Source organism: Melopsittacus undulatus, chromosome 4 (assembly GCF_012275295.1).
Source record: "Melopsittacus undulatus isolate bMelUnd1 chromosome 4, bMelUnd1.mat.Z, whole genome shotgun sequence".
In the NCBI taxonomy this organism is placed as follows: Eukaryota; Metazoa; Chordata; class Aves; order Psittaciformes; family Psittaculidae; genus Melopsittacus; species Melopsittacus undulatus.
The window spans coordinates 53,326,485-53,347,778 of record NC_047530.1 but is presented as its reverse complement, the minus strand read 5'-3'; the positions used below and the strand labels follow the sequence as shown (position 1 = coordinate 53,347,778).

General features: G+C 44.5%; 3 protein-coding genes across 3 annotated transcripts in view; 2 read left to right on the top strand and 1 right to left on the bottom strand.

The window, feature by feature from the left end:
- Positions 1 to 11,821, bottom strand: part of SBF2 (SET binding factor 2) — a 258,529-nt gene extending 246,708 nt beyond the window's left edge. Inside the window, exon 1 of the mRNA XM_034062016.1 lies at positions 11,544 to 11,821. Coding sequence (XP_033917907.1) covers positions 11,544 to 11,598 — 55 coding nt within the window. The 5' untranslated portion in view covers positions 11,599 to 11,821. The remainder of the gene's footprint in view (positions 1 to 11,543) is intronic.
- A 5,977-nt stretch (positions 11,822 to 17,798) lies between these two features.
- ADM (adrenomedullin) lies at positions 17,799 to 19,861 on the top strand. The gene is made up of 4 exons (XM_005141326.3): positions 17,799 to 17,894; positions 18,505 to 18,615; positions 18,872 to 19,012; positions 19,518 to 19,861. The coding sequence occupies exons 2-4, from the start codon at positions 18,518 to 18,520 to the stop codon at positions 19,825 to 19,827; spliced, it is 549 nt and encodes a 182-aa protein (XP_005141383.1). The 5' UTR covers positions 17,799 to 17,894; positions 18,505 to 18,517; the 3' UTR covers positions 19,828 to 19,861.
- LOC117436166 (cuticle collagen 2-like) lies at positions 19,836 to 20,496 on the top strand. The gene has a single exon (XM_034062695.1). It carries the CDS (start codon positions 19,862 to 19,864, stop codon positions 20,465 to 20,467), a length of 606 nt encoding a protein of 201 aa, XP_033918586.1. The 5' UTR covers positions 19,836 to 19,861; the 3' UTR covers positions 20,468 to 20,496.
- Positions 20,497 to 21,294: the final 798 nt, after the last annotated feature.

The following is a 21,294-nucleotide window of genomic DNA, read 5'->3' as shown; positions in this document are numbered from 1 at the left end:
CTGCAAAATCCATATAGTTTGACAGTAAAAAAAAAAAAAGCTAGATTATAAAGCTGATTACCAAGCATAAGAATGCATGACAGAAACTGATCAGCGTATTTGGAAGATTTTTATAGTCTGTTGTCTATTTATCCATAGGTTTGGTTTTCTTCAACCCAAAGAAGAATGAGCAAAATTGGTCTTTATAACACAGGAACTGATTTTTAATTCAGAACTATAGGATGCAGTTCAAGAGTCTTCAAGTATTTTATTAGCCTCCATAACCTAAGTTTTACAAGTAATGTGAAACAAGAAAAATTATTGGTTTTTTAGGGAACAGGGAGGGGAAAGAGGAAGGAGTGTAGCAATGGGATCCACAAACTTTTACTGTAACTTTAAGCACAATGATTAAGAATGAACAGAACACACACAACTAATACAGGAAGACATGAGTTGCATGGGTTTTATTTTTCAACATTCTACCTTCAGCTGTCACAAGTTTGGAAAAGGGAATATTTTCAAGGTCACTTCCCTAAGACATACAAAACTATGGACCCAGTCCAAGGTTAAGGCCTTTATTACTAGTAGTAGTACCTTCATACAAGTCTTACTTCTGAGTTGTCTAACTTCACATAATGGTAAGCATACTATCAAGAAAACAACAGATTGTGAAAAGAACAGTCTTCCGAGTTAGGCTGCTAAAACAGTCTCATTGCAACAAGGAACAAACCCCATTTTTGTTAGAATTAAGTATGGTTGTAAATTGTTATTTCCTGCATTCTACTAACCTACTAACAAGCGCAGCAGCTGTGACTACCAATGATTATGTCTAGAGACACTAAAGCCACACAGTTTTGAACTGCAATTTTCTAAAAATGGGCCCTTTACTAAAAAACTGGACCAGATTTTCTCAAAACACACACACACAAAAAAAAGGCAAAATAAACCCATAAGCAACACTAAGCAAGCAAATTCCTTTTGAAATGCAAAAACGTCTCACAAGGTCAGAAAGGCAGAAAGTGTGCTTTCTAGATACTTTTCAAGACTACTCTCTCACAAAAAAATAAAATGTTTCAGTGTCAGCCTTGCCTCTTCCAAAAATATGCCATGTGGCAAAAGAGAACAAAATAATAAAACCAGCCTCCACAAGGATATTTTGTTAAATATGTATGATCTCATCTCTCTTCATAATAAACATTATAAGCAAAATATTTGGAAAACACAGTACTGAAACAACAACTTCACAAAAGTATCAGTACTTCATCAACACTATTTGCTCAGTGGCAAACCTCGTGTCATTATTTATGCAGATTAATCAAACAGGAAAAAGAATCTTTTAAAAGAAGAGTTCTGAATTCCAAATCACAAACACATGGCTCTCTATAGACTTGTTTTCTTTGTAGTTGCCTGTAACTGAAAAAACATGACACTTACTTTGGCTGTCCTGCTGAATTACAACGCCATCCCAACTGACACACCACAGCTTTGACACTCTAGTCCTAGTACAATCTACTGAGATAGTTTGGGATGTTCTAGTTGGTTTTGCTGCTTCTCTGCTAGAAATGATCAAACCCTCAGAGCTGGTAAAAAGGAGCAAGTGCCCCAGTTATGTCGATACATATCCAGGTGTCTCAGCTTAAAGCATGTTTACAGGTAACTCGAGTCAAAAACTCAGCTCATTTAGTGGAACTAGCACCAAACCAGCAGAAGTATCTAAAATTGCTGTAGAAGCAGTTGCCTTCAGCTAAAAGGCAAATTTGAGACTTCCAAAGGCATTATCTTAACTTCCTTAAGCAAAGTGGACCAGAAATTGTTACTTAAAATCAAGCACTTACATTTTAGTCACTATAAAATACCCAGAAAGGAAACATTTCTCTGCAGCATTTTCAACAATTGTAACTTGCAGGAATTTCTGAGCACAAGCTCTACACCCTATATACTGCCATAGAAAACATCTTTTTATTCTGTGTATATGCCTCATTATCTTATCTTTTTTGGAAATACTATATATAACATCCATTCCAAACCTTGAGCTTTCGACCATTGCTGAAAATTGTTGATCGTGAGAAACACACACTAATTAGTTTCCTATTTTGCAAGTTAATTGTATGTCTAAGAAACATGGGGTGAATCCCCAAGTTACAGGCAGCAGCTCTTCCCTCCCTTAACAGGGAATTCCAACTAGCTCCTCAGTTGCAGTTGGGCACAAACTATTTCTTGCCCAGGCAGAAGCCCCAGGTTAACCTCCTTTACAAAAAGAGCAAATTCCACCTAGCAGCCCAGCAGCAGCCATGACAGTCACAGCAGCAGCATCCTCTAGAAAGACACACTGCCCTACCGATGAGCAATGACCTTCTGAACTGACAAAAGCTGTTTCTAGGGTTTAGAAGCACTGAGTACTCAAAGCTAGAAAAGAAATTATATCAAAGGTAAATCCAGACCCTTCTAGTCGACACAATACCAATTTTCAATCAACCACATTAGCATCTGCTACCAGCTCTTATAGAAACAGCATTGAGAGCTATGTCCAACACTAAACATGAAACAACAAAAAAACAATTCTCTCAGACTGAAGGTTCTACGAACACACAGCCTAAAAAGAGAGGGACTAGAAAAATTAGATTATCAATATACTATGAAAAAAAATGTGGGTTTAGATCCTATGTTTTAGGAAGGAAAAGAATAATTCATTTGCCTTTGAAATCTTCATTAAGAAATTCTAAGTTCTTCAAAAATATGAAGCCTACTTCTCTCTTTACAAGTTACCAACTAAGAAGAAAACTAAAATCCTGCTGTAACTTCTACTAGATTTATCTGTGTTACACTTAGGTCAAAAATAGCATATTCTGACAATATAAAACAGTAACAACTTAGTCATTGCAGAAGCCTTGTAAAACTACTATATATTTTTTCGGGGAAAAAAGACTATGAAGAAACAGCTCTGCAGGAACAACACGTGTGGCTTTTTTTTAATGCAACTGCAATTTGCATTCTTATGAAAAGCAGGCTCTGTAAGAGCATTATAAAACCCCACAGAATTCCTAATTTTTTGTTATTTTAAAAGTACAGTATGCCCATTCAACACTATTTCAAGAATTAAAAGTCCATTACAGATGTATTTACGACAAGCTCACAACCAACTTTGTCCTTTTGAAAGTCGTGAGCACTGTTAGTCATACAGTCAGCTTATGCTTACTGTTACTTAAGAATTATAGTTCATAAAAGAATAGTCACAAAAAGGATGTGTCTGTATTTGTTTTTCCAAAGCACAAATACACATGTTAAATGTACAAATTTCAAATGTGAAAGAGTTTTAACAACACAACAATCAAGCTACAAGTTTTATGCAGTTATAAGAAACTAAGAAGACATATGAATACAGTCTTTTTTTAGACTGGCAGACAGCTAACCACCATTAAACATTATTAAGGCCCCTCTAACCTCTATTCTAAAGCTATTTTTAAGACAAGAGGACTCCCATCTCAGAGAAATGTAGATAAAAATGGCTATGTTTAGAAATTAAGAGAGAGAAAAGGGGGAAAGAAGGGAGAAACAGAGACAGACACTTAGGTCAGAGATTCTCCTGGGGTAAACCTAGGAAACCAAAGTAGACAAAAAGAACTTTAAAATACCAGAATATATCAGAGTAAGCAGGAAGAGCAGCCTCTAACAGAGTGAGGGCTCCCAAAGCACACGGAACCAATATGCAGCCCACTATGAAGCTTGAAGGGAACACTGCCAACTAACAACACTCAATACTCTTGGCATTAGTATTTATGGCATCTGTCGAAAGTAGCTCAATTAAACCCATTTTCAAAAGCACAGTCTTCCACAACTAAAGTAAAACATCTAGAAAGAAAAGTCATTATTCCTTTGCATCCACAAGTGTCTGAGAAATTCCCTGCCAAAATGTCTCACCTACATTCCAGTTCCTATTCTATTAGGTCCAAAGTGTAAGTCTACCATTTAATAAGATACTTCCAATCTTGCTGAAGACCTAGTGAAAACTGTAGTTTAGTTACTGTGATAGTTACTTTGTTGAACCTTGACCATAAGATTATTAAAAACAAAGAATTAACACCCTGTTCAATGATTGCATTTTGTCATATAATTTGCAGAAGAGTGAAAATTAAGAATTGTTACATTACAGACAGGAAATCATGATGTATCTAGTCACTAACAGATAAGCAATAACAAGCATGTTCTTGGCTCAATGAGCAGGGAGATTCAGCTGCCAAATCCCAATAAACACTAATTGGATTGTCCTTGACTTCAGAATATACCACTGACACCAAAGGAATAATTTATTTCAACAGTACATGAATACAATTCCAAAAACACCAAGCAGAAGAAAATTAATCCCATCAATAACGATATCATTATTGTTAGAAATATTTTTTTCACTATACAAGCAAGGAACCTGAAAATCTCATGTTACTGCAAAAGAGTAAAACAGATGAATTAAAGGAAGACTTCCTAATGACCAGTATATATTTGTAAGATACAACTTCCACTGACATTTATCATGGTTGAACAGTGAATCTACTGTTCCACATTTTCAAATTATTCCATAGTGACCATGGTTTTCCTTTGTTTTTTACTTTGTAAGTCCCAGTAGCTGGGGAAGGAGTTGGTATTTAAAATTCATGTTAGTGAACTACCATAGCAGCATAATTATCTTCCTCAGAGTTATAAGACTATTATGTTTGTGACATTGGAGTAGTTAAATGTCATTCTTATTGTCCTCCCACTGAAAAATACACTTGCCATTATAGAAGGCTGGAACTCAAATAGCATTCAGGCGTGAATAACAAATTGTTCTCCATGAACATGCTGCAGGAGAAGTGTCTTTTTGTCAAATAATCCACAAAATTAATCCAGACCAGAAAAGGGGAGAGAGAGTTTCTTTACTGTAAACTAGTCTTAAAATATCCCCAATATTATGAAATGCTACTTCCTCTAACAGAATCTAAGTCCTTGCATTTTAGGATAAATGAAGATATCTACAGAGTAAACATTCAGCCTCCATGAATGTGTGATTTAAACTGAAAGGCTGAAAAAAAATGTATTTTTACTGCTGCTGTTATTTGACAGCAAGACCAAGTGAGCAAAGAGTTTAAAATTCAAGTTTTTAGAGAAATTAATTAGAGGTTTTGAGGAAAAAGAAGAATTCTATTGATCTGTATTGATTTTAAGGTGTCTCCAAAATTACAGTCAACCCATAAATCAAAACAACAATTTTGTTAGTCAACATTATAAATTAGAAGAAACTGCTGGAATACATTTTAGGAACATATGCTACAAAAAAAAAAGCCACACCGACAATGGAAATAGTCTTTTCTCATTCTGTTTTGGCACGGTATTATGGAGACTGTGGTATTTGAAAACTAAACTGAGCAAGGACAAGATTTGCAGAAAGAGATCATTTCTTACACTGGAACAACTAACTTGTTCGGAAATTTTCTGGCACTCATACCCTCCTCTAGTCACAGCCAACTACAGTAATCTCTTACTAATACACAGCTACTTACACATTTGCGTTCTGCTTCAGTTCTGATGGTACACTTGATGTTTCAGTTACAGATACCAGAATTCTTCTGACACAAAAAGATTTATTTTTTGTTGGGGCTTCTTCTCCCTTTGAAATTTTCCTGGATTGCATTTGAAATTCAAATTAAGCCAAGCACAGATAACAAAACCACTGAAGGAACAGTGTGATTGCCTTATTTTTCTACGCTTTCTGTTTTAAGGAGATTGCATACCAAGACACCAAGAAATAATCCACTCTTTACACACACACAAGTCAGAGGAATGCCCAACTATGAATATACAACAAATACGCAAAAAAAATCCTCATGTGTCATTTACCCCCATTCAAGAAAAAGGATATTCTTCACAGACAAAATCTGCCCACAGAAAAAAACAACTGCATTTTGTAACTTCTCCCACTCTATCATCAATTGTCTAGTTTCAAAATCCAAGAAGTTACAAAGCCATGTTAGACAAGAAAGGCTTCCCTGAAAAGAAGCTGGTAAAAATCAGTACAGGAACAACCACAGCAAAGCCTACACATGTTATATCCACATTTATCAGTTATGACAACAGCCAAATAAAACTGCTATTCAGTTGCAAGCCTTCTGGCATACACGCTGCAAGAGCATTCACAAGCAAGAACAAAAACCATTAGTCCATCTTCTTACAGCAATCAAATCTCACAGAAAACATGTTGTTTTCAGAGTTAACTGATGGGTACACAACGGCATCCTACAGGAAAGCTGCTAGGGACATATGTGCAAATTGATCAAATCCACTATTCAGCTTTCTCTTTTTTAACCTTACATTTCAGTTGAATTAAGAAAGACACAAGTTGTCTCTTCTACTGTTTTCAAGTACCACCACTCTTAAATTCTAGGGATAAATTTATTATTTTGGCTTATACTAGCAAATACAAAACCAAACGGCATTTTCTCATGCCCTTCTGTGATCTTTGCAAATACCTGTACCCTTCCTAAAACCCATCCATATCTCATTACGCAAACATATTAAATGGGAATTTTTGGTGAAACACATTGAACACTTCGAAATACATGGGAAAAGAAAATGGATACACAGTAACATCTTCCAGGATTTTCTCCAGATTATAACCCAGAGTGCCTATGTTTCCTAGCACCCTGGTCCCTTCAGAGATTTCTGTAAATGCCTTTTGTAGTAAGTTACGTAACAGCTTTACCCTGTCCTAATACATTGGAAAAAATGTGGTTGTCCACCTTAGTAAAGGTTCAGCTGAATGCAAAATAACATGGTAAAGCAATCCACCTTGGTATATTATTGAGCTTCTTCACATTTCCAAAGAAGGAAAATGTGAAAGACGCTTTCACGTTTTCCTGAAAACTGACCAAGGGTTTTTTATTAAATATGGGGAATTTATTACATCTGGTTTCTCCAACTCTATCAAGACACTGAACATGTCCCATACGACATCCTTGTCTCTAAGTTGGAGAGACACTAATTTGATAGGTGGACCACTCAGTGGACAAAGAACTGGCTGCGTGGCCGCATGTAAAGAGTTGTGGTTAACGGCTCAATGTCCAGCTAGAGACCAATAACAAGTGGTGTCCCTCAGGGATCGGTGTTGGGACTGGTCTCGTTTAACATCTTTGTCGCTGACATGGACAGTGGGATTGAGTGTGCCCTCAGCAAGTTTGCCGATGACGCCAAGCTGTGTGGTTTGGTTGATACACTGGAGGGAAGGAATGCCATCCAGAGGGACCTTGACACACTTGTGAGGTGGGCTGATGCCAACCTCATGAAGTTTAACCATGACAAGTGCAAGGTCCTACACCTGGGTCGGAGCAATCCCAGGAACAGCTACAGGTTGGGCAGAGAAGAGATTCAGAGCAGCCCTGCAGAGAAGGACTTGGGGGTGTTGGTCAATAAGAAAATGAACATGAGCCGGCTTCAGTGTGTGTTTGCAGCCCAGAAAACCAAACATATTCTGGGTTGCATGAAAAAGAGCGTGACCAGCAGGTCAAAGGAGGTGATCCTGCCCCTCTACTCTGCTCTCTTGTGAGACCTCACTTGGAGTATTGTGTGCAGTTCTGGTGTCCTCAACATAAAAAGGACATGGAACTGTTAGAACAATTCCAGAGGAGGCCACGAGGATGATCAGGGGACTGGAGCACCTCCCATATGAAGACAGGCTGAGAAAGTTGGGGCTGTTCAGCCTGGAGAAGAGAAGGCTGCGTGGAGATCTCATAGCAGCCTTCCAGTATCTAAAGGGGGCCTATAGGGATGCTGGTGAGGGACTATTCATTAGGGACTGTAGTGATAGGACAAGGGGTAATGGGTTGAAACTTAAACAGCAGAGGTTTAGATTGGATCTAAGGAAGAAATTCTTTACTGTTAGGGTGGTGAGGCACTGGAATGGGTTGCCCAGGAAGGCTGTGAATGCTCCATCCAAGGATGTTCATCCAAGGATGAAGTGTTCAAGGCCAGGCTGGACAAAGCCTTGGGCAACATGGTTTAGTGTGAGGTGTCCCTTCCCATGGCAGGGGTTTGGAACTAGATGATCTTAAGGTCATTTCCAACCCTAAATATTCTATGATTCTATGATTCTAACATGAACTTCCAATGGGAGTAGCTACTGGTAGTGCAGTTCTTTGTAGTGGCTCAGAAAGAGTTTTTAAAACACACAACAGCAACTGAAACTATGATATATTTCAAATCACTTTTAGAATGCAAGATACAAACTAAGTAACTTTTAAGCAGGAGTACAGTCAGCTGTACCTGAAATCCATAAAATCCTACATGAACCAGATCATCCTTTACAAGGCAAAGACTTAACTTCCTTGGTGCCTGAAAGTTTACCAACATGGCAAAGCTCATTCTCCACACAGGCTGAATCTCAGTGCATCCTGCCAACCAGAAATATAACTACCTGTTACTGGAACTACTCAAAAGCACCCATTACTTTCCTTGGAGCACATAGGAGACCAAGGTATCTGATCAACATCTTTGTGCCCAAGGTTCTAGGATCATCTAAGCTGATAAAAATTCAGGCTGCAGTGATCTGTCCTCCTGCATGCTCCTACTCCTCCTTTATGCTCACACCAGCCCTCGTCTGGCATCTTGGTGAACCAAAGTTTGAGAAATTAGCAGAAAAGTAACCCAGAGAAAAAAATAATACAGCAACACAAGCAAATTACTCAGCAAGAAAGGTCTTTTTGGCAGATCAGCATCCTAAAACAAGCTGAAAATGAAAGGAAGATTTAACACAATAGAGGTGACAGCACTTGGACTGCTGTAACATCAATTTCCATAGGCCTAGACTGGAACAGGAATGACCTTTAAATGTCTGACCCCCAAAGGATACTCTCTTTGGTTTATTTGAGCGCAATAAAAATGTTCACTTCCCCTTAAGACTATGTTGGGTAAAAACTCGTGGCGCCAGTAACAAAGGAATTTTTCCCACAACAAGAAAAATCAAGATATCCACTCCTAAATTACACAAGCGAACAAATGCAGCATTTTAGATATTTATAGTGAAAGTTTTTAATAAAGCTAGATAACCTGCACAGGAAAACAAAACCTTTACCACATTTTCAATATACTGCAGACATTGTCACACGTAAACAAATTCATCTAACACAGGTGAAGTCAGAGCAGATAACAGCTGCTACAGATAGATAGTAGAGGCAGTAGGGCTTTTCTGGGAGAACAATCATTACTATAAACATCCTTCCTTACTGACCACAAGTGTATATTATCCAAACTGCTGCTGACAAACAGGTTGGGGAAGGGGGAAAAGTTACAGGATTTTTGTTTGCTTGTTTACAAAAGGGTATTCCACAGAGTATGGGGGGGGGGGGGGAGAAAATAAAACAAAACCACAAGAAAACATAATTACACTCAACATTAAAATAAAACATATTAAAACCAAGCCTGAATATTGTTAAAGGAAAAAAAAAAAGCACACTTACAATTTAAAAGCTTCATGGGCAATAAGTCTATTACCTAGAAATGTTTGCCCCTGCTTTTTCACATAGAAAGAAGCATAATAAACGTATCAAGAAACTAACATTTTTACAAGAAAACGAAAGGTCAGTACTCCATGTATTATGGGATTGTATGTGGGGGTAAAGGAATTTGGAAAACAATGCATGCCTAGTCTTCAACAGAATGCTTTTCCTTCAAACATTTTTAGTATGAAACATTAAAGTACCAACGAGTAAGTTAAATAATGAAGTCAAAGTCTGAATAGTTACTTTCTGGGCATGACCTTTTCAAATTAAGGTTCTGCTTCTCAAGTTATTACTGAATCTGCTCTATTTCATCTGTGCAAGCAATTCTACTAAACCTAAGGAAACAATTTTTGTACAGGAAGTTACACACATACTTAAGCGCTACTGATGAAGACATTTTACAAACATAAAGCTTTCCAATGTAATCTGCAATTTTACCTCACATAGTGGCTATGTCAGACCAATCATACCCTTTAAGGCAGCAGCCTACTTGCTTTAAAGTCTTCTTAAAAGCATCCCTGGGTTTTTCAGTTACTTCTTCATTTTCATTTGGGCTACTATTGTTGGGGAAGATGCTCTAAACAAGGGAAGGGCAAGGGGAATTCATGAATTTTAACATAAATTATTTCACATGTCCTATAATTTTGTCACTACAATTAGGACAAGTCTTATCTCCAAATGAGATGGGAGGGGGAGTCACACCATAATTAATGGAATAATAATATTGGTATAATAAAATTGAGGAGGCCCTTAAGAGAACTTTGTAACCCTCTGTATCTTTAAACACATACATACAATTACCCTGAAGGAAAAAAAAAAAAGCTTTTTTAAGAGTTTATTAGCTACACTTTTAGAATGAGCAGAGATTACATGCAATTGTTACTTCAAAGAATTACTTGGAGTAACAAACTTGTGTTGTTTGGGTTATGCACAGTCAAATAAATTAGGGAACATTCAAACGTTTAATAGTGTTTATTAACAACATACATTCAAAGGGTCATTCTGAAATACCCAGCATGAACACATACCAGTTTACAATCACTTCAGTCTCAAATCAGTTTATATACTGATTTAAGGTCACTCCAGCAACGAATGTCACATTACAACAGAAAGTTACATAATATAAAATCACTCTTCGTTTACCCACGACACTATAGTAGGTAACACCACTTTGCTTTCACCAAAGCAGACACAAAACATCTTAATTCTCTGAGAAAAGCAGCCATTCCCGAAGAGCAACAGCATTTCCCCAGGTGTTATCGGCGGCACCTGGTCACCAGCTGTAAGACCCCAGTCAAAACAGGCAAAAAGCCCCACTGCTTTCCTAGACCCCTCAGTCTTTGTTTTTATCTGAGGCCGCGGGTGACCGTGCCCCAGCCAGCAGCACAAAGGTGGGGAAACAACGCCTAGTAGCGCCGTTTTCTGCAGAGGGGATGCACCGACACGCCGGCCTCCGGTGCCTGCCTAGCGGGAGCACAGCCGTGGCTGTCAGGCGGGACAGGGGGTCGGGTGTCGTGCGGGTCCATGGGCGACATTTGAAGTTACCCCCCCCTTTCTGGAAGGAACCGTGGCCCGTTTCCAACGGCCGGGGCGGTGGGGCAAGGCCGCGGGATACGCCCTGGCTGGCACAGTGCTGTGCCCCGCTCCCCGTGGGCCGGGTTAGCGACGCTACCAGGTGGACTGAGGCGGCCAGACAAAAAAAGAGACCACCCCGGCCCCGCTGAAGAGACCAGAGTCCGGCCAGCCGGCCTACGGACGATAGAAATGCCCCTCAGCTTTCCTGCCGGCCCGCTCCACCTCAGGAAAGAGGGATTAACTCTTCCGTCATCCCCGGAGACCGCCGCACCCCTCCACGAGAGAGGCCAGCCCCGCTGCCCTCGGCCGCCCTCCTCCCCATAGCCACACACGCTCCCCGTGTGCGCGGCAGTCTCCTCCTCCTGCGGCCCGACCGGGAGGCGGGAGGGGGCCGGGGCCGGGCAGGAACGATGGGTGGGGGGAAGAGGCCAGGCACCGTGGGGCAGCCCTGCGCGCAGCCACACCTACCTGTCTTCTCGTGGTCATAGCCCACCACGATGAAATAGTCGGCCAGCCTAGCCATGGCTGCAAGGAGTCCGCCTCAGCACCCCTGCTACGGCACCGGCTCCCCAGACGCCTAGCATCCTCCCTTCCGCACCCACCGCAAAAGAAGCGGCACCACCTCAGCCATGTTGGAGGCGCGGACACGCTGTGCGCCTGCGCGCCGCCGGGACCGCTGCGCCGTGACCCCGGCGGGCTGGGCGTGGGCTGAGGGCTCACGGTGGTGAGGCGGTGTGGCTCCGCTGGCCCCGGGGGGCTCCAGCGCTACCGCCTCGCTTCACAGCCCACCCCGGGCAGGGCCGTTCCCCACTCGGGCCCTCCTCGTCCGCTGTGGGCTTTGTCTCCCCACCCGGGAGCCTGGAGTCTGGAGCGCTTTCTCCCTTGGGAAACGCAGAAGCCCAAACACAAACGCGGGGGGTCCGGCTGATCTGCACCCCCGAAAGAATTCCCTAAGCGGGGCTTCACCTCACCCCCTCAGGGACCTCTCCTGGCAGGAGAATTCACTGCCGGGAATGGGCATCGCCCCTCTCAGGCTGTGCCCAGGTAAAACTCGGCTGCGAGCTTGCGCCATCCCCCGGACCTCAGCCTCGGGAATCGAGACTTACATTTCCAGGATGTTTCCTGTTTACGTTTTATGCGGGATGTGCGGAACGTGCCACCGGAGGGGAAGTCGGCCTCGAGGCTTCCGCGGCGCTAACGGTCACAACGGCTGGGTTGTGGTCTGGGTTCGGCTGGGCTTTGTGGCCGTGCCCGAGAGGCGGAGGAGGAGGCTGCGCTCCCCCGCGGTGCGGTGCAAGGCATGGTTGCCCGATATGCCTCCAGCCGACCAGGGTGCCCCCTTCCATGCGGGCCGCGGCTCTTGCAGGTGGGAGCCTGGCGATGGTACCGGCTGCTGCCGGGGTTGACGGGCGGCAGCGCTTCGGCGTAGCCCTCCTAGCCTCTGACGTGCTTATGTGGGTACATGCGGTGGCTGTCAGGGAGCGGGACAGAGGGGAGATTTCGTGTTGCTAATTATAACGTGCGGATGAGGCCGACACCTTTGGGATGCTCACTCTTGAAAGCCCAGTGGGCTTGCCAGAAACTGCAGAGATACTGGTGATAAACGGTATCTGACAGTCAGTACAGCGCTTGGTTAACTGGTGGAGTCTGCAGAAGCGTTCCATGTACGTCCTATTTGATAGCACAAAGAGAATAAACAATGCAAAAGGCATCAGTTGTGGTATAGTGATGAGCTGCATTAGCCATGAGTACTGGGCTGTGTACAGAAACAGCAAATTCACAGAGTCTACTAAGCATCCACCATCAAAAGGGACCCAGCAGACAATCATTAGCAGTTCCACAGAGACATTTCTATTTCGAACACGTAATTCTTACACCTCCTACTTAGCTGGGACATACCGATACAGTGTCTTGCTGATAACCCAGAGGTCAGGAAACTTCAGCAATCAATGACAGTCTTCTTGCTTGTGCCTTCTCAGTGGAGGGCAGCAGTCAAAATCTCCTTGCAGTAATCAGCTTCATGGTTTAACTGTTTTGAATGATGTTTAGATGCCATGTATAAAGACCTAAACTTAATAAAATTGCTTGTTAACTTTAGAAGTAAAGAAAAATGCATACTATATACATCAAAAAGACTGAATATACTTGTGAGAAACAGATGTAATCTGTGGGGTCCATCACTTTCCATATTAAGTAGGAGTAGAAGAATAAACATTTTTCTGATGTTATGCATAGGCAGTTTGGTTCATGATTCTGTAGTCTTTAATGACTGAAAACCACAAAGATTTTTTCAAAACACTGAGCTTTTTGTTTAAAAGTATTTTTGAAGTAGCAACAAAGGAACACCAATCTTAATGAAGTCACACATGACCCATCATTCTGACAGTGCAGTTGTTCAACAGCACAAAGCCTGGACATGCAACAGTTTACAAAAGAAAGGGGTGATGTTCTGTACAGAAAACCTGGGGGAAAGGTTAGAAACACTAAGGAATTACTTAATTTGGAGCTGAAATGGGATCTTAGAGTTATCGTATCTGCACTGCTAGAAAGGTTCAATATGTAATAACAAATCTTAGTAATTGAGTCTCACTGCTGTTCAAGCACCTGTAAGTATGAGAACATCACCTTCCCAGGAGAGTAACAAATGCTGGATCAAGAGGAAGATGCTACTTATTGATGCCCCAATACTTCTAGCACCCACTTTACACCCTTGCTCCTTCTTCCATCTAGACTAGTTAAGCCAAAGCTTGGTTAGTTTATAAAGCATGTAATTAAAAAAATCACACCTTAAGTACTCACATAATAGGAAGGTCACTGTTCATTTGGGTTTGAACACAGATGTGTACCTGCATGGACAGTAAAAGTCATACATAACTTACTTCCATAACATCTCTTAAGTATAGAGCAATCCTATGTTCTTACAAGACAAATGAGGAAGTGGAGCAGACAGATTGTTTGCTCACATAAAGTCTAATGCAAAGTAAACTGAACTTTCATCCAGACCACCAAAACCATAATTCCCTGTGTTGCAGCAGAGTAGCCTGGCTCCTCATGGGAGCTGCAGGGGCTCACAAAGCAGTGGCTCTGGGAGGACACCAAGGCCTAGGTCTCCAGAAGGACCAAGTAAGCAGTCATATATTTATCCCAGAGGAAGAACTGTTGGGCTGCAGCCCCTTCAGGGGGCTGAAAACTCACAAGGAGCATTGCCACACTCACTGTGTGCTTACCACCAAAAAAGTGTGAAAGTTCACAGTACCTGTGAGTTCAACTCATCCTTCATGAAATATAATGGTCACACTCTGTCTGTTGTCCCCTAATCCAGTGTCACTCCATGCCACCCCATAAGGAAGCAGCCATGACCCAAAAGACCCAAACCAGGCTTTCCCCTGCCAATATGCATCCTACCCTCATTTAGCAGGCATTGTTTGGTGTACTGAAACCTATCAGATGTAATACCAAAAGCACCCCCAATGGGACTACCAGAAATGGAATCACTTCTTGTAACTGTGCTCTTGGCACAGGCAAAGCTGGCTGAGTGCATGCACTAACAACCAGGCTTTTCTGTGTGGAGCTTGACTGAGGTTTTACATCATCCATGCATTATCATTCTTCTATTAGTATCACAGAATCATAGAATCATAGAATGGTTTGGGTTGGAAAGGACCTTAAGATCATCTAGTTCCAACCTCCCTGCCGTGAGCACGGATGCCTCACACCAGACCATGTCACACAAGGCTCTGTCCAACCTGGCCTTGAAGTTAATCTTTCTGCTGATTTCATACAATCTGAAATATAATAAAGTATATTCATATTTGTGGTGTATGAATATAGTAAAATTTAAACCTAAAATGAAACACAGAAAAGTCCTTCCACCAGCTTCAAACAACAATTTTCTTGCATACCAGCACAGAATATTTGTCTCAAACTTATTCCCCATTGATGTCTACAACGTTTTATATCTTTGCTTTTGGAATAAAAGTCAACCTTAATAAAATGCTGTACAAACAGCAACTAATCCTCACAGATTCCCTGCCAGAGTAGATACATATTGTAAAGCCTTTTGTGCATAAAACACCAAGAGGTTAAGTGACACACCCAAGATAATCAGTAAATAAGTACAAGAGCTGGATGTTCTTCCAGGCCAACTTCCCCGCAAGCGATGGGGCAGCATCCAGAGGAGACCCTGCATGCCCAAGGAGAGCCCATTCTATGTGAATTGCTTGGCATTGCCTCAGAAAAATACTTTGTGAATAATATTTCCCTGGAACATTTTGTGTCACTTTTTTTTAGATGGAAATAACTCGCAATTTACAAAATTATTTTTAAAAAGTGGTCACTGTTACCTCATAGTACAAATTGAGTGACTATTGCTCATTTCCAAGCTGCACAGGAGCTCAACTGCTTAGGAAGAACAAAATGAGCATGAGAACAAAGAACATGATGTTTTGTGTTGGATTTGAACCGGCTAAAGCCCTTTCACAAAATCACATTGGCAACAAACTGATAGATTTATATTCCAAAATTTGACACCTCATGAACTTGAATGAGCTGATTTTGTGCCACTAAAATGACAGTTGCAGTTGGTATGGAACCCACATGTGACTTGTGTTACCACTACTGTTACTATTCCTAAACCAGCATAGGATTCTTTCTGCATTGTTTGCTCAGGAGTATACAAAATAAGCTTCCCGTTTACAAGGATTTTAATGAGGGATTTTCCAGCATTTGAGGAAGTATGTTATTTTTTTACTGGAAGAGGAGACTTAATTTGAATCAAAGTAACACTCATCACACAGAGTGTTGCCTTCTAATTTGGAAATGCTAGATTCAGTTTCAACTTCTGCTGATCAAGGAAATGCTTGAACTCACTTTAGCCTGAGCTGCCTCATAAGGTCAAGATAATCCAGTCATCGTGGTCTGATGCAGTTGTGCAGCTCTGGTCATGATACAGCCCCATTCTAGACCACTGATCTTACCATTTCTTCCTCCCTGGGTTTACATCCCAAGCCTCTCGCCCTCCGCATTCCTGCTCCAGATCACGGTCCGCGGGGAGGGCAGCGGGACGGCTGCTCCACGTAGCTGCCTGAGCTGACGGCTGTCAGGGATGAGAGCCTGGGGACAGCGGCTCACCTCCGCGCTCCTCGCCTGGGCGGGCAGGTGCGGCGGAGGAGCGGAACCGGGCCACTTACGGCCGGGGAAACCGGCTCGCCATGCGGGAGCCGCGCCGGGCTCTCGGGGAAGAAAGGTGCCGAGCACGGGAACGGCTGCAGTGAGTGCCGAACCTCTCTACCGGCGGGTGTCACTCCGGCCAGCCTGGCCCCTGACAGGTAGATGCCGGAGACAGAAGCCTCCGGTTGCCAGGCCGGTGCTGGTGAGGGAGGGAGCACCTTAGCCCGAGTCAGCCGTGCACAGCAGTTTCCGTCATCCCCTTGCACATACCTCTCCAGGGTGTTGTTATATACCGCGGTTATCGAGAAAGGCAGAGTCACGAGTACAAACTCACCTGATTTTTGAAACACTTTGCTCGGGGCAAGATGTGAGAGAAGGAGCTCGCACATGCCAGCTCATTCCTTCCTCCCGAGTAGCTCTCGCTGGGAAGAGGACCCTGACGCCCCAGGGCACGGGTCTCCTGGGCTTTTCCCTCGGCTCTGCTGAATTTGCATTGCGACAGTAGAGAAACAGCCCATCTGGTGCGGACTTCCAGCACCCCTGCGAAGCCGGAGCTCTGCGTTGCTGAGGCGCCACGGAGCAAAGATGTTAAAGACTGTAAATTAAAAAAGAAAATCCCAAAACAAAAAAACACCACACACAAAAAAGTGGCAGGTTAAGATTTTCCTTTTGGCCAACCGGGGAAGCCACTGGTTTAGCTTCATAACCGGGGAAGAAAGTGCACTCACATATATGCATATATAAATGTTCAAGGAATGGGGTAAATGGAGGGCAGGCAGGTCTCCCCCGGTCCGAATCCCCACACATGTCAGGGAGTCTGTGTTTGCCTCAAAGCCATACTGCTTTCTTTGTTCAGAGGTACAGCAGTGTGCCCTAACCTCCATCTCCCAAACCCATTTGAGGTGTGATTTATTTGAATAGATCAAGTAAATAAAATACAGTTTATTAGATAAAAAGGGCACCCAAGCTGAGTCATAAATATTAATAATGTCTGATTTGTCACCTCCTTATGTAAAGAAGGCTGGCATTCATTACCGTCACTCATTATAATTCATGTTGTCCAAATATGGGTTTAATTTTGGAACTTTAGGATTTGATGGATTTGCACGGATTTTGAAACTGATCGAGTCTAATTCCTAACCCCCTGCTTCCATCCACCTGAAGTCAAGATGCCTAGAATGAGAGATTATACTACAGACCATGTATACATAACTATATATCGGCAGTTAAAACCTCTGTCCGCAATGAAACCAACTGAGGGGTTTATCGGATTGTGCCAGTTATGCCTTACGACTCAGAATCCACACCTAAAATCTATCGCTGTAATCAACAAAATTCCGAAGGGGTCTTTGAAGACAGTTTTCAATAATTTTCTTATTTTTACTCTGGTAGGGTAAAAAAGTCCACTCTAAAATGTTCAAGAAGTGCTCAGGACGTGGGGGTGGGGGTAAGTGTCAATGAAGAATCGCCCAGCCACGCCAAGGTCCACCCACTTCCCTCTCGCCGCTCTATAAAAGGGAGCGGTGGAGCGCAGCTCTGCAGTGGTTACTTCAGACACACAAAGAGAGAGTGCTCGCTCCTCAGGAAACCCTGCAAGTTCGGATCGCTACTACAGAAACATTTGTCTCAGTGGATTATCCTCACTGGCAGGTAAGAGGGTTTGTTGGGTTTTTTTTCCTTCCCCTCCTCAATAATTCCAGTAAAAAGAAAAAAAAATGCAGGGGAGCTGGAAAGGAAGTAAAAAGTCTACTGAATCTGGACTGTTCTGAAGAGCTTGGAGCTATGCTGCAGAGCCTTGCACTGGCTTTTGGCATCAGCTGCAGTTTACAACATAAGATCCAGGGCTAGCTGGTTTTGCGTGTGAAGTGGGAAGATGAGCTATCAGGGGATCAGCTTCCAGGCAGCAAAACACTTGCTGGAGTTTGGAAACGACGCGTCTGAGTGTCAGCTCCCTCTAATCTCATGGGTTTGCTAAATCCTGGGGCAAGCCGATGGGGGTATTCTGGAAATCCTGCTGGGTTTCAGCCTCCTCTGCAAGTAAAACTCTAGACAAACGTAAACTTTGGAGGCTCTGCTATTCACTTTGTGACAAGTTGTTGAGTAAATATTAGCTCCTGGTTCATACCGCACGCAAAGTCCCCGGTAGCCTGGGGGCTCTCCGAGGAAAGGAGCTTTCTGGCATCACCAGAAATGAAGGACGGTCCTTACTTGACATATATTAGCAATCGTGCTTATAGTCTTCTCTTCTTGCCTCCGCTAGGACCCCAGCCAGAATGAAACTAGTGCACGTAGCCCTGCTCTATCTCGGCTCTGTGACCTTCCTTGGGATGGATGCTGCACGGGTGAACGTAGCGACAGAGTTCAAAAGAAAGTGAGTATCGGAGCACGCCCTTCTGCCAGCTCCCAGTCCCACTCTGGAGCCTCCGCACCGGACTCCGTCCGCTATCGGAGGGACTGAATTCCCTGCGGGAATTGCACAGCGCCTTAAAGGCCTCATGCCCTTTCGGGAAACAAAATTAAAGAAATCTCGGCGCTGGCAAAAATAATCGCCCCTCGAATCTCTTTGGTTTGGCTCCTGCACGGGCAGGCTTGCGCTAACAGGCTGTCCTCTTCCCTTGCGCTTTCAGATGGACGAGATGGGCACTGAGCCGAGCCAAGCGGGACGTGAAGCCCGCAGGCGCGCTCCGAGGGCTGGGGGCAGCCGCCGACGTGCAGCCGCTCATACGGACCCAGGACGTGAAGGAGGAACCTCGAATCTCGCATCCCAGGTACATTCCAGCCCCTTCTGATCTCAGGCACTTGCTCGAGACAGTGGGAAGCTTCAGAGTCCCCTCGTTTCCGGGTGTTTAAGCTTAATCTCGCTATAGATTCCTCCCCCCACCCCCACCCCCCCAAGTCCAGTAGGCAGATTCTGCCCGGACTGCACAGCACGCTTCCCTTTCCCCGAGCTCTTCAGCTGTCGGGAGATAACAAAACCTTTACTGTGAAAGTCCAATATAAATAGTAACTTGAGCTCTGGATCCATAGATAAAGTAACCGCCATAAACCGGCGGGACCTCTTCTCCCATCGGCAGCAGGCTGTGGCTCTGCCCTGCGATCAGGTCGCTCCTCTCTCGCCACCAGACGAACAGCAAAGCCGGGGGGTGGCAGTTCTGTACCGTCGGGGCGGGCCCACCTCCAGCCCGGGGGTTCCCTGCCCTCCCCACGGGGTCCTCTCATCCGAAGCCCCACTGCGCGTTTCTCATGCCCGCTCTCCCTCTTCCTGCCTCGCAGCACTCGGGAGGATGCTCACATCCGCGTCAAGCGCTACCGCCAGAGCATTAACAGCTTCCCCCACTTCCAAGCCATCCGCACGGGGTGTCGATTCGGGACGTGCACGGTGCAGAAGCTGGCCCACCAGATCTACCAGCTGACCGATAAAGACAAGGACGACACCGCCCCCGCCAGCAAGATCAGTCCCCAGGGCTACGGCCGCAGGAGGCGCTCCCTGCCCGAACGCAGCGGCCCGGCGCGTTTCCCCCGGGCCGAGCGACGCCTCCGGACTCCAAGGGCGCAGCCCCTCGCCGCCGTCTTCGGGCTCTGAACTCTGCCGGTACTACCGGTTGAGGCCGTCTCGGATGGGTGGACTGAAGTATGGACACTCAGAGGTCCGCTGCTGCTCGGCAGGATTCGCGGAGAGCGGCTGTCCTGGCGGAACCCTGCGCGCCCTCCAGGGCCGGGAGCAGCGGAGCGGCGGGCAGGGTGTGGAGCAGCCGGTTCTGCGGCCAGCGCCCCGCGCTGGGGATTGCAGTGGGGAAGCTGTGGGAACGCGTGGAGGCCGCTTCCCCCCCGCCTGCCGCAGCGGGGGGCCGGGCACTGACTCTTTACCCTCCGGGGGAGGCACCGCCTGGGACTGGAAGGCGCCAGACGCGCCTCTACCCTGCCGGCCGCCATGTGGCCCCCTGCCCCGCCGCTGCACTCGGGAGGGGGGGCCGGGCCTTCCTTGCCGGCCGGCCGCCCTCAGAGCTGCCCCGGCCCCGTCTGCCCCCAAGAGGGGCTGCTCAGGGGAGACCCGCTGCCGGGGGAATCCGTCGGGGGATGCCGGCCGCTACGCTGCACCCCGGCCTCGCCCGCTGCCCCTGGGTGTTTGGGGTGCGCGTTCGGCCCTCGGCAAGGACATGTCGCCCACATCTGCTCTACCCTCTGCGGTATCTGCACCCGGCAGGGAATCGGACACTCACTAGTCCCTGCGGGGACTGCAAATATACTTGAACCTTCCAGAGAGGAAAAGTGCAATTGTACGTGGTTTTTGTTAATTTTAAGTGCGGTATGTGTGGATCATGAGATACATATTGATATTTAAGATTGTCCTCTGTCATGTCCTATTTGTATCTTTTTTTAAAATATATTTTATTTTTATACGTTATATATATATATTGCATAAGGGCATTTTAAAACATTGTATCCCCTCTATTTTTCATATCATGAATGTCAAATGTTACCTTTTTTTTCCATACCTTTTTTATCTTTCATTCCAGACTCGTGAAAGATGTAGAGAATGTATCAGCTGTTCTCCACGGGTAATATGTGAAATAAACACTATTACATAAACCAGTTCTCTTATGTTGTCTTTAGTGGGGCAGGTGGTCAAGATGAAGGATGTTGTACTGTGTTCATCCCTACCCTTGCTAACCTAGCCTGGCCTTTCCGTGCCAGACCAAAACTCTTCAGACTTCGTTAGCAGCCACCCTATCTAGCTGGATCAAGTAAACCCAAAAGCAAGAATGCATCCTAAAATCCCAGGTCAGATCAGTTGAAAAGGCTCTGAGGCCTTTCCTATTCACATGTTCCAGCCAGGGCTGAAATGTGTCACAGCTTGGATTGATCGTGCAAGTTTATTTTTTGCTCTAATTAATCAGGGAAACAACTGCACACTTCAACATTGCACAACAAAATAACAGATTTATTGAGGGAGCGTGTTCCAAAAATGGTCATGGCAGCTTCCAAGGTTATTTATATTGAAGGATTTCCTGGGCCACAGTTGAGGTTAAAGTTAAATGGTGACCAGTTC

Bases quoted from the DNA above. Each gene is read 5' to 3' on its own strand.
- ADM (XM_005141326.3), top strand. From the start codon at position 18,518: ATGAAACTAGTGCACGTAGCCCTGCTCTATCTCGGCTCTGTGACCTTC. The intron at 18,616-18,871 runs GTGAGTATCGGA...TTGCGCTTTCAG, and splicing joins GCGACAGAGTTCAAAAGAAA to ATGGACGAGATGGGCACTGA. The intron at 19,013-19,517 runs GTACATTCCAGC...CCTGCCTCGCAG, and splicing joins CCTCGAATCTCGCATCCCAG to CACTCGGGAGGATGCTCACA.
- LOC117436166 (XM_034062695.1), top strand. From the start codon at position 19,862: ATGGGTGGACTGAAGTATGGACACTCAGAGGTCCGCTGCTGCTCGGCA.